This window comes from Octodon degus, unplaced genomic scaffold (genome assembly GCF_000260255.1).
Source record: "Octodon degus isolate 3935 unplaced genomic scaffold, OctDeg1.0 scaffold00026, whole genome shotgun sequence".
Classification (NCBI taxonomy): Eukaryota; Metazoa; Chordata; class Mammalia; order Rodentia; family Octodontidae; genus Octodon; species Octodon degus.
Window position 1 is genome coordinate 10,253,100 of NW_004524602.1, and position 13,353 is coordinate 10,266,452.

General features: G+C 41.3%; 1 protein-coding gene across 1 annotated transcript in view; it reads left to right on the forward strand.

The window, feature by feature from the left end:
- The first annotated feature begins 59 nt into the window (after nucleotides 1–59).
- The window catches only part of LOC105741856 (centrosomal protein of 41 kDa-like), a 42,263-nt gene continuing 28,969 nt past the window's right edge, over nucleotides 60–13,353 (forward strand). Inside the window, exons 1-2 of the mRNA XM_023712644.1 lie at nucleotides 60–92; nucleotides 145–222. Coding sequence (XP_023568412.1) covers nucleotides 60–92; nucleotides 145–222 — 111 coding nt within the window. The remainder of the gene's footprint in view (nucleotides 93–144; nucleotides 223–13,353) is intronic.

The following is a 13,353-nucleotide window of genomic DNA, read 5'->3' on the forward strand; positions in this document are numbered from 1 at the left end:
TTAGACCTTAAAAGAGTAAAAGGAGGCTAGAACCCCGAGCGTGGTCGGTTGGAGAAACTATGTCTGTCCGGAGACACATTGGGAATCCTGAGGTCTCTTCGGATTCCAAAAGAATGATATGAATGTTTTCTCTAGTTCTATGAGTATTTGACCAAAAGGATACCACAGAGCCCGAAATATCAGCATGTCAAGTCAAGACTGGACACTGGACAGGTCTACAGCGTCTCACTACATACATCGGACTCAGTGATTCTCCTGTTTTCAGCCTCCCAGGCTGGGATTATAGGAGCACGCCACCACGCCCAGTCTCAGTCACGGTCTCAGCACAACGGGAGTTGAACCTCGGCTGCTGCACTCTGCCTAAGCAAGTGCTTTAGTCTGCTGAGTTATCAGGCTGGCCCTTCTAATATGTTTTGGGTTTCTTTTTTTAAACTAATATGTTTTTTATTTCTATCATTTTGTTGGTCATAAATCTTACACAGATGGAATCACATACTACGCAACCTTTTGTACTGGCATTTATTACTCAGCAAGAATCATTCAAGCTGTCACCTGTATCACTAGTTTGTCCCATTATATTATCAAATAATAATCTTTTTTTCCCCATAGTTTTATTGAGAAACAAATGGCAATGAGACAGTTTTGGACCGAATTGGTGGGACAGTTTCAATGGTTGGCACATTGCAAACTCTCTTCCTGGTGGTTGTTTGCTGTGCAGGATACGGACATGATATCCTATTTGCAGACACTGTTGGAACAAATCCCTCTATTCATTGGGAGAATGTAACTGTGTATCTGTCCTGGCCATTTTGCCTACACAGATGCAGAATGGACATTCATCTGTATCCCCTTTTTTGTTTAGTTCCATCATTTGAATATTATAGGTATGTTAACTCAGCAAAGTATTCCAGAGGTGTCCAGTGGTCCATAATAGTGTTGGGTCTTCCACTTGACTGGCAGTGTCTGAAATTGTTGACCTGAGTCCCCTACAGCTCAACATAACAGCATATCAACTAATATTCTATAGCACAACTGAACTACAGTTCAACCATTTACCTGTGAAAGAACATCTGTGTTATTTCCACCTTGGAGCACTTCCAAGTAAAGATATTGTAAACATTTATGTATAGGTTTTTTTATAAGGATGTTTTCATTTCTTTGGGATAGCTGTCCAGGAGTGTAATTTCTGGGTCATGTGGTAGTTTACTTTTCTTTCTTTCTTCTTCTTCTTCTTTTTTTTTTTTTTGGTAGGAAACTGCCAAACTGTTTTCCAGAATGGCCATACCATTTTACATTCCCACCAGCAGTAGTGGATGAATAATCCATTTTCTCCACATCCTCACCAGCATTTGGTCATATTACCATTGGGTTTTTGTTTTGTCATTCTAATAGGTTTCAGAAACATATCATTATAAGTCCTCTTAGCCAGGCATGCTGGCACATGCCTGTAATCCCATCAGTGTGGGAGGCTGAGGCAGGAGAATCGCCATACATTCCAGGACAGCCAGGGCTACATAGTGAGTTCAAGGCCACCCTGAAGGATACAGGGAGAACTATACCTATCTCAAAAAAAATTTGTTTTTAAATTCCCTAATGGTTAATATTGAACATCTTTGTAAGTCTGTATTTACTTTCTGATATATCTTCTTTAGCAACAGTCCTATTCAAATATTTTACCTATTCTGGTTGGGTTGTTTGTCCTTTTCTTATAGAATTTTGAGAGCTTTTTGTACAGTTGAGCTACTAGTCCTTTGCCGGATATGTGATTTGCAGCTATTTATTCCCACTCTATAACTTATCTTTTCATCCTTAAAGTCTTTTGGAGGATGAAAGTTTTAATTTTAATGAACTTTTTAATCAATTTTTTTTCTATTATGGACCATGTCAACTCCTGGAATTCTTTGCCTACCCTGTATCCTGGTAATTTATTTCTGTAATTTTTATGTTTTACATTTTTGTCCATGGTATAGAAGTAGTTTTTTTTGTGTATTCAAAATGGTTAGGATGGGTGTATAGTTGCATTCTCTTGGTGAGTGGAGGGATTTGTTCTAGTAGAGTTTGTGGATGGGATGTCATGTCTGCATCTTGTACAGCAAATAGCCACTAGGAAGAATGTATGCAGTGTGTTAATTATTGAAGCTGTCCTACCAATTTGGTTTGAAACTGTCTCATTGCTATTTGTGTATCAATAGAACTATGGGGAAAAAAGTTTTTTACATAAGGTGATCAAAACTAATTTTTTTGCTTATAGAATTAATCTAGCACCATTTGTTTAAAAAGATTACTTTTCCTTTATGAGTATATATTTGTGGGTCTACTTTGGGCCTCTTTAATGTTCCCTTGATCTATATAACTACCACTCTGCCAATACCACACAGTTTTGATTTTTGTAGCCATATAATAAATTGAATACTTAAAAAAAACAAAAGAATAAAAGATTCAATCAAGAACTGGGCAATTAAAACGAACAGACACTTTTCAGAAGACATACAAGTGGCTAATCAGTACATAAAAAATGCTCAGCATCTTTGCCCGTTAGTGGAAATGCAAATCAAAATGACGTGGAGATTCTGCCTTACTCGGTAAAAAAGTCTCCCAAGGGCCGGGGAGATAGCTCAGTAGAACAAGCGCTTGCCTGGCAAGCGCGGGGTCCTGAGTTCAATCCTCGGTACCGCAAAAAAAGAAAAAAGAAAGGTTCCCAATAACTCAAAAAACAAATGCTGGCAAGGTGTAGGATAAAAGGAGCCCTTCTTTATTGTTGGTGGGAATGTAAGCTAGTACAACCACTATGGAAATCAGAATGGAGAGTCCTTGGGCTGGCCAGATAGCTCAGCAGATCAAAGTGCCTGCTTAGGCAGACACATTGACAGGGGGTTCAATCCCCTGCTTGTCATGCTGGCCCCACTCCCAGGGCGCACTGAGACTGAAGTTGAGACTGAGAGTGGTGGCATGCACCTGTAAGCCCAGCGCTTGTGGGGCTCAAAACAGGAGGATCCTTATGAGTCCGATCTGTGTAGTGAGACCCTGTAGACTCTGTACTAAATACATTTAAAATAAAAAGAAGTGGAAAGTCCTCAAAACAACCAGAAATGAAAACTTCATTTGACCCAGCTATACCTGAGTATCTTCTGGAAAGAGTTAAAGCCTTCATATCACAGTGATACATGCATATTGTAGTGTTCGGTACATTGTGTCAACTTGGCCCAAGGCACAGTTCTGGCTGGTAGGGGTTCCACCCTGGGGCACAATTGGTTCTGCTCCCAGAGTGACTCAGCACAAAGAAACCATATAAAGGGACTGAGGAAGTAGTCAATGTTCCACTTCGTTGGAGGAACTTCAGTCTTCGCATTCAGCTTGGATTTCACCGCCTGGCTTGCAGCGCACTCTTCGGCCTCCAGTTTGGATCCTTCGCCTTCAGTCGCAGACTCTTCAGTCTTCCTCTGCAGATCCATCAGCTGATAAATAGAGACTTGCATGGAGCACAGCAGGGAGCTTCAGCCCTTGGGACTGAATTCTTCAATCTGTGGTATGCAGACACCCTCTGCACACTCCCGCATCTGACTCTGTGGCTGACTGTCGTAAGCCAATCTTGTAATTCCTTATACATTATATACCTTGTGTTAATATCTATTCCTTATAGTCTATCTGTTCCTCTAAGTAAAGCCCTGACCAATACACATACCCACACTCCCAACAGCTAAATCACAGAAACAGCCCGTGTGTCCATCAAAAGATGAATGATAAGGAAGATGGTGCATGTACACAGCAGAGCACTACTCAGCCCTAAAGGAGGGAAACTCTGAGTTCTTTGTAGAAAACGGGTGACTCTTGAGGCCGTAATATCAAGTCAAATAAATCAGACACATGTTAAATATCCATTTTTTAAAAAAAATATGAGAGACCCTAAATATAAAGAGCAAATTAAAAGAGAAATGGCAGGCAACAAGGATGCAGATTTTGAGAAGATGGGCTGGAGATCTTGGGAAGGAAGAGGGGAGAGGGAGAGCAGAGGTGAGAGGGAGGTAAGAATGATCGGGATGTGTTTATGTATCAGTTCCCAAGATGAAGACGAATATTATTATGTCACAACCATACTAGTAAAAAAAGAATAATTTTACAATTATTCCTTCCTTCCTTCCTTCCTTCCTTCCTTCCTTCCTTCCTTCCTTCCTTCCTTCCTTCCTTCCTTCTTTCCTGGGGAATGAATCCAAGACCTTTGCACTGATCTGCTCTCCAGCCCCCCTTCACCCCTTTCTGGAGTCAGGATGTCTTTAAATTGTCCAGGTGGATCCTCCTGCCTCAGCCTCAACAATGCTGGGATTATGAACCTGCACCACCATGTCTAGCTTCAGGGTCATTTCTTTCTTGTTTTGTTTTCTTTGAGACGGGGTCTCACAATGTAGTGCAGCCCGGCCCTGAACTTGCTTATGCAGCCCAGGTTCGCCTTGAACTCACAGTGATTCTTCTGCTTCAGCCTCCCAAGGGCTGGGATTACAGACCTGTGCCACCACACCCCACTCCTGGACCTTTTCTTGTACTATGAACTTCAAAAAAAATTTTTTTGAACTTCAAATTTAGAAACAATACTCAACTGCTTATCTAAATATTTTCTCCAGGGTCACCCAAGGCTTTTCTTTAGATGGCCTATGGCACAACCCTGTGCCTAAGAATGACATCAGAAAGGAAGGCACTAGATGACACAGAGGAAAACCAATGCCTTAAAAAATTAACTGCAAGTTTCTGAGCCCATCTTGCCAGGCTTTCTACTGCTGAGTAGGTCCACTGACAGCACCCTTCTGCACCGCAATTTTGCCGCATCTATCAAGAATTTTCACTCAGGGCTGGCCAAATAGCTCAGTAGATTAAAGCACCTGCAAGCAGGTTTAGGGGCCAGGGGTTTGATCCCCAGGCCTGCTGTGCCAGCCCTGCCCCGGGCACGCTGAGACAGTAATTGAGACTGGGCTTGGTGGTGCAGGCCTATAATCCCAGTTCTTGGGAGGCTGTAAACAGGTGGATCACTGAGTCTGATTCAGCAGTGAGACCCTGAACACCCTGTAGACCCTTCCCTAAAAAACACACATATATACACACAAAAAAGAATTTACACTCAAATGTATTTTAACATTTTATACTTTTCAACCGGGAACACGGGTCAGCAGCAGATCACTTGTCTAGCGTGCAGGGAGCCCCTGGTGGGTTCTCAGCACTGCAAAACAAAATTGCAAAACAGCACATTTACATCTGGGACCTCGGAATCCCAGAAGGAAAGGGCTTTTTACCCAGCATGGCAAGATGAAGGGACTTTCATAAAAATTCTATTTAAAGAGGAAAACTCGTTAAGGGAGGGACTGAGGCATACTAGGCACCTGGGGAAGAACATGGGAAACTCCCTGCTCCTGAGGCTAAAGGATGCAGAGTGGAAATCATCTTACAGAACCTAGTAAGAGTCTGACCAAAGGAGAGAGGAGCTCCAAGAAAGGAGCCTCAGCTGGGGGAGAGACAGGGGCCTCCCCACTGCCCCACAGCAGGAAGAATGATGGAAAGAAATGGCCAGACTCCTCTCCTAGCCAGGCGCTGCCCACTGATGGAATCCCGAGGTCTGCGAGCCCAGGCTCTGCAGCTATGAACCTCCAGGCACCAAGCAAACGAAGGGAGACAGAGGGGCAGGGGCAGGAATGGAAAGCAACTAGCACAAGCCTGTAATCCCATTTCCAACAATATATGCTAGGGACATAATCAAAGGTGAGACCCAAAGGCATGTAAAGGTACACTCCAGAGATTTAAGCACAGCAGTGAAAAAAGAAAGAATGTGCTAAATTTCCTGTAATAGGTAATTATGATATAGTCAAATTTTGAGACATCGTTTTACCATAATAAACATTTTTGAAGAATCTGCTATGCAAAAATGCTTTAATGAAATGTTAATAAAAAAAGACACAAAACTATATGCATGCAGACTTAGCTCGGTTCTGTGAGAACCTAGATGCAAAGGGACAAACGCCTAAAAATGTGCGCTGTTTTTGATGATGAGGTTACATTTCTTTTTTCTGTTTAAGTTTCAATAGTTTTCTTTTTTCCCCCTCCATTAAGCATATGATATTTTTATGGTAAGGGGAGAAGAGGCCAGCATCAAAAAGGCCATCTCACTAAAGTAGACTCTGGTCAGTGTACAATATTAATAGAGATACAGCAATTGGGTAAGTGGATTAAGTGATATAAAAGACGAATGAACCTTAATCTGTGCCTACTTGCTATCTCAACAAAAAGGGAAAGAAAAGCAAGTCGATTTCTACTTAATATCAAATATCCAGCATTTCAGATGATTTTGATTCTGAACTACATTTTTTTACTCTTTACTTGAATGATACATTTGGTATCAATTCAGCTTTAGTTGGACACTATTTTCTTGTATCTCTAGAAAGTTCAAGAAATTTCTATAACCTAAAAGACTGGCCTCATTGAAATTCTTTCTTTTAGATTTTATACTTTAGTGTACAGGTCTTCCTTTTTCTTTTCTTTTTCCAGGTAGTGGGGATTGAACCTAGGACATTCGCCCTAAGCTACATCCTCTACCCTACCTCCTCTCCCGCCTTTTAAAAAATTATTATTTTTATCGGTACATTTTAGATATACGCAATGATCACATTCATTAGAGGAAGTTTGGGTTGGTACATGCTGTTTCTTGTTTCTTTTTCCCCCTGAGCCCCTATCCTCCCTTCACCCCTCTTCCTCTCCATATTTACAAAAAACTTTGTTTCCATTTTCTTTCTTTTCCCTTGCTTTCCCCCTCCCGGATCCCTTGCTCCCCTTTCTATCTGAATTCTGCTAAATTGCTAAGCTGTCCAGGCTCAGCTCCAGTTTGCAATCCTTCTGCCTCAGCCTCCCAGAGTGCTAGGATATAGAGGCATGCACAATGACCACACTCAGTTCAGCAGCACTGATGTCTAAACATATATGTAGCTTTATAGATAGCTAGATATATGATTGATATACATATACATATATATGTATATATACATATGTATATATAATTAGTCGAGCAACACACACATTCTTGTTTTAACAATTCAAATGATTTAGAGAATGTAAAATACTCTCTTGGCCACTTGTTTAGTTGGTTTCCTTCCCCTAGGTAATCTGTCTTCAGTTTATATAACTTACAGGATAGTTATACCTATGTGTACAGAAATATGCCATTTTAATTTTTAGGTAGTGTTATATTGTCCTATTGTTCTGCAGCTTGTTTTTTTCTCATCTTAAAGCTATTTTCTTTTAATATAATACAAGTAGATATTAATAAAAATATTAAAAAGCCCTCTTCAATGAAAAAATAAAAAAAAGAGGACAGCAATTGTCTCAGTTACTTTTTCCTCTTGTTGGTAGAACAAAATAAGCAACACCCAAAGTTAAGGAAGGAGGGGGCTGGTGAGATGGCTCAGTGGTCTAAAGCATCTACTTAGAGCAAGCTTTGCAGAGCACAGGGACCGCGGTTCAATCCCCCAGCACCACATGCCAGCCGGCCCCGCCCCCTGGTGGGCTGAGCTGGCCACACACACACATAAATAAATAAAATTAAAAAAAACAAAAAAAAAAACAAAGTTAAGGAAGGAAAGGTTTAGTTAGTTCACAGTTAGTGGAGGTTTCCGTCCATACTCAGCTGGCTCCAAGGCAGAGTGGCACAAGGCAGAGTGGCACATGGTAGAAGGCAGCTGTTCATGGTGGCAGAAAACAGCCAAGAGCCAAGGGAGGGGGTGCAGCCACAGGGAGCAAGTCTATTGCATTCAGGCTATCTGCCCCAGGCACGGTGCAGCACTCACACCCATAATCCCAGCAGCACTCACACCCATAATCCCAGCAGCACTCACACCGATAATCCCAGTGCTGGATCATGAATTGACCACAAACTCTAGATGTCTGCTCCATAACTGCATGAGGCTTTGGGGGGACAACTAGATGCAAACCACAATAGCAATATTAATAAACTGTGTATCATAATCTTAAAAGAACAGCTAAAATGTTAAAGTATGACTCAGGCAGAAAAGACTTTCTCTTACAAAGAAACCCAAACAAATAAGAGCACCAAATTGACTCTTCAGTGAAAAAAATATTGTCAATAATTACAGTATTCCACGGATTGCACATCCCAAAGTTTATCTGACCAATTCTTTTGATGGTTAATTATGTTTTTTGTTTGTTTGTTCTTTAGCTATTTGCTATTTCAGACAATACTGCAGTTAAAAGATAACTGTACAAAATTTTCTAAGGAAGCTACTAAAAAATGAAATTTCTGGTTTAAAAGGTATATGCACTTTAAAATTTTTCCTGATAATATCCACCAGCCTTCTAGAAAGCTTTATCAATTTATATTTCCAATCAAAAGATGAAAAGATGACAAGGGAATAATGAGGGAAATGAAACTTTAAAACAACAGAACACCATTGTTGTCCATTGCGGTCATAAATTTTAGATTACTGATGCAAAGTATGGAGGGGGACAGAGACGTTTGACCTTGCCCAAAGGTTCTTCTTACAACCAGAGTCTACCCATCGGGAGGGAGTGTTCCTTGGAGTCTCATTCAAACTGGTTATGCTCCGCTGCTGTGATAAATAAACAAAGGACATCTCTGTGACAGGATCATTGATTTTTTTTTTTTTTTAACTCTGAATGCCTTCAGGGCATGTTTGGCTGGCTGGAGTTGTGGGGATCGAACCACAGCAACCTGAGCCTGACTTTTATTGAAGCAGCCACTCAAAGAACTGAGCTACGGGGCAGGCCCCCGGATCACTGAGTTTTATGAGTGCTCACAGCAGCCCTGCTGTCAACATGTGTTCAGATGGAATAATCTGGTATTGCGGTTTTGTATCACTAATTCCTTAATGCATTAAATACAGCAGGTACAAATCTTTATTTTATTTTGCTTCATTTTATTTGATGCAGGGAGTAGAACCCAGAACCTCACACATACATGGCAACTGCTCTACCAGGAAGCTATATCCCAATTTGTCCACTTAAATAACCACATTTTGGTTTACCATCCACAAAACCCTTCCTCATAGGTTGCTCCTGTTGATTTCTCCTTCAGGGATACTGAGAGGTGGTAATTTATTTATTTGTTTATTTATTTTGTATTTTAGGGAAGTGTCTACAGGGTGTTCGGGGTCTCACTACTAGATTGGACTCATAGTGATCCTCCTGTTTACAACCTCCCAAGAGCTGGGATTACAGGCGCACACCACCATGCCCAGTCTCAGTTGCAGTCTCAGTGCGCCCCAGGGGTGGGACCAGCATGGCAGGCCTGGGGATTGAGCCCCTAACCCCTGTGCCTGCTGGCGGGCACTTTAATCCACTGAGTTATTTGGCTAGCCCTGAGAGAGGTGGTAACTTAGATGAGGACATTGAGGCTCCGGAAAGCTAAATGCTTTTCCAAGGTCACCCAGCCATTTATAAGCAGAAGGGCTGAGGTCTTCTGCTTCCCATTCTTGCTAATTGCTTTTATTAAACAAAGGACAGTGATCCATCTCCCTGCCTCTTCTACAAAGTCAATCCGAAAGGAACCACCAGGGGCAGCAGGGGCAGATGAGAATCAACCAACTAGAAACCTTGAAACTTTTTCCAGTATGTTTTTGCTATACACAATGACTGCTTTCACTGTGGGTATCTGGGATGATGCCGAGACACATCTGGATTCCTATGTCTCCTTCCTCTCCCTGTCTTCCCCATTCTTCCATCTCTTGGCCCTTTTCCCATTTGCAAAGATGTACCTCCCTGTTTCCTTTCATCTCTTTTATTTTGCCCTTTACAGTACTTACACTTTGGCTCTCTCCTGTGTGAGGAACCACAGGCTATTTAAGTTTGCATGTCTGATTGATTTCACTTAGCATAAGGGTTTCAAGATGCACCAGTTTTCCTACAAATAAGAACTGCTTTTTAATCTCCGCTCTCCTCCCAGTCCGCTGACCTTAGATAAGTCATTTGGCCTCACAGGTCCTCCCTCGCCTTCTTTAAAAAATGAGAGGTGATACTGATACTGAGAGCACAGAAGACATTGTGCGGTTCCTCCGAGCTGAGACATTTTACTGGAGCCAACCAAGGATTTCCTCTCTGCCCGTACATTTCACAAAACACTTTTAGTTTTTTTTCATTTGACTTACTGTGAACCAATATGAGAAAAACCTATAATACAATGCTTTCTTTGATAAAAATCTAAAGCTATCCCACTCCCTATTTTGAGACAGTTTCTTAGTGTGCAATGCAAGCTGGCCTTGAACTCAGTGTGATCCTTCTGCCTCAGCCCTTGTTTTTCTTCTTATTTTTTAGTGTGACTCAAGAGTTCAAGGTAACGGAGGTGAGGGAAATCCCTAGGGACCAACAGCAAATGGTTTCCGGCAGCTCAGTGTGCTCGGAAAGGTGTTTCTTCTGGATCTTTTATTATATGGTATAGCCATCTACATTGTTTATTGTTTATGATTACAGATTTTATAAGTGGCTTATTGCTGGGTGTGGTGCAGCACAACTGTAGTCCCCGCCCTTGGGAGGCTGAGGCAAGAGGACCACCATGAGTTTGAGGCCTGCCTGGGCTACTCTGTGAGTTCAAGACCAGCCTAAACTACACAGCACCTACCAATTTGATTTGAAACTGTCTCATTGCTATTTGTTTCTCAATAAACTTATGGGGGAAAAAAATTACACAGCAAATCCTGTCTCAAACAACAAAAAAAGTAACTTATTTTTCCATCTTACATCCAATAATATGAAAGCTTGAACCACAGTTTTTACAGTTCCAGCTTACAAAAGCCAAAAATTTTGAAGAGCTGGAAGGAGTCTAGGATCACTTGATCCCATCCCATATCTCTGACCAGATAAAATATTTTTCATGTAACAGAGGAAACACCCAACATCCAGAGAGTCCGGGAGTCACTCATGGTTACCCAGCCAGTCATTCTCTTCGTATGCTATTTCTTTTAGTCTCACCGGTGACCCTTTAGTGGTGATCCTGGCTCTTCCAAAAAAAACAGCAATGAAAGTAAAAAGAAAAGAGTAAACTGTATGGCCACTGGTTGTGTTATTTTAATCACACATCATGAATTCTAGTCCTAACCATATTTTGATGCACTATTTATGAGAGCCATCTGGTCACAGGTTCCCACATGGAATTCTGGAATTTTTAAAAAATGTGCTTTATTTTTATGGGATGCATTACTGTATGATACCCATCCTCCCTCCAGCTGCTCATCCATGCTGGGCTCATGAGACTTGTTAACTGCACAGTTACTACCAAGGCATACAGTAAAGGCACACACCTTCAATGTACGCAGCATGTTTTACATGTGTAGCACTGGAGCCACCAGCATGTCTAAATAGAAACCCTTCTGCAAACCTCCCCAGACCTTGTGGGCGCCCTGCGGGTCAGCACCCTCTGAGGGCTTCGGCTATTTCCACTTCCTTCACCACAAGTGAGTTTTGCTTGCTTTAAAGCCTGATACTCATGGATCCAGACAGTGTGTACTGTTGGGTGTCTGCTTTCTTTCACTGAGCATTATGTCTGTGAGATGATTAAGTATGTTCTATAAATGCAATTCACCTTCCGGCTGAAGTCCTCAAGGAATCTCTCCAAATCAGGTACGCAATATGCCAGAAACGTGAATTCTAGAAAAGAAAAGGCAGCTGAGAAAAGACCTCTTCGGAGTGAGCAGCCCAGACCTAGATTGCTCTTATCTCTTTCTCCACATGCATCATCAATTTCCTTCTTCAGCTCAGCTTTTAAATGGACTCCGATCCACTTCAGTATTACTCTCTTTTCTTCTGATAATGGATAAACAGCTTATGCAATTTTCCTTACTTACTCATACTCAACATTCTCCCAAAGTGCTTTGCAATCACTGGTCTAAAAGCTGGAAATGGCATTTTTTTTTTTTTTTTTGAAATGGCTTTGAGCTATCATCTAACCCTCTTGCCGTAAGCAAGAAAAACATGATAATACCCTATTTTCAATTCAGCAGATGTTTACAGAACACATATAATCTTCACTGTCTTGTCCTAGGTGTTATGGAGGGCTAGGAAAAATAAAACAAGCACGTGTGGGTTCTATCTTCATGAGATTCCATCTCGGCAGAGAGGCAATGTTGGACAGATATCTACGTAAAGGAACATATTCCAGGCAAGAGAGTATTCAATGACAACACTGAGCTCAAAGAAAAAGGATGCTCTGTGACTTAGAGGGAAAAGCAATTTCTAATCAGGCTAGTGCTCGGGAAGCTTGGTGGGCTGTATTGGATGTATTCGTATTAAGAGGATTATGCGGGGCTGGAGAGATGGCTCAGTGGTCTAAAGCACCTACTTGAAACAAGCTTGGCAAAGCACAGGGACCGCGGTTCGATCCCCAGCACCACATGCCAGCCAGACCCGCCCCCTGGTGGGCTGAGCTGGCCACACACACACACAATAAATAAATGTAATAAATAAAAATAAATAAATATTAAAAAAAAAGAGGATTATGCGAAGTAGGAGGGATGCAAGGTAGGTTTAGCCATGCAGTATGGGGGGAGGGCATTTCAGATAGACAACTATAAGGACAAGGACACTGAACTAGGAAATCATGGAGCACATTCTGGGAGCAACAGTGCCATGAAGGAGAGGGCAAGAGATGGAGAAACCAAGGTCCTGAGTACTTAGGGATTTCTTACAGCCATCCTGCTAGAGAGCCTGGAATGGGGAGCGAATCTCAAGCATCTTCTTGCTGAATATTCTTCGCCCAACACAAGCGCGTCAGTATTTTCACCGCAGCTGTGCCTTCCTTACAATGACTATTGTGTATTAGCCATTAATTAATTGGTCCAACAAACAGTTACTAAATACTCACCGCATGCCAGGGACAATTGGACACTATGGTCTGTAGTGCTGATTTGCTGTGATAGGACATTTTTTTTCTAAGTGAAATTAGGCCCTATGTGAGCTTAGGCTCAGTCCGATTTTCTTTCCCTTTTCTTGTTAGATCTTTATTGAGCTGCACTTTAGACCTAATGCTGCAAATAACAGGCAGATTATTCATTTATTTTTTAAAATCAATTTTATTGAGAAAGAAATAGCAATGAGACAGTTTCAAACAGGTTAGTCGGACAGTTACAATAATTAATATATTGCATATTGTCTTTGTAGTAGTTATTCAGAGGACAAGATGCAGATATCTTGTCTAAACACTATTAGGACAAATCTTTCTTCTCACTGAACTAAGAGAAACTAAGAGAAATAGTTAGGTTATCTAACCTAACTATTTTGTGTATATATATATACACACACACATATATATATTTTCATTACAAAGTGGTCTTTCATTTATATCCCCCTTTTTTTGTT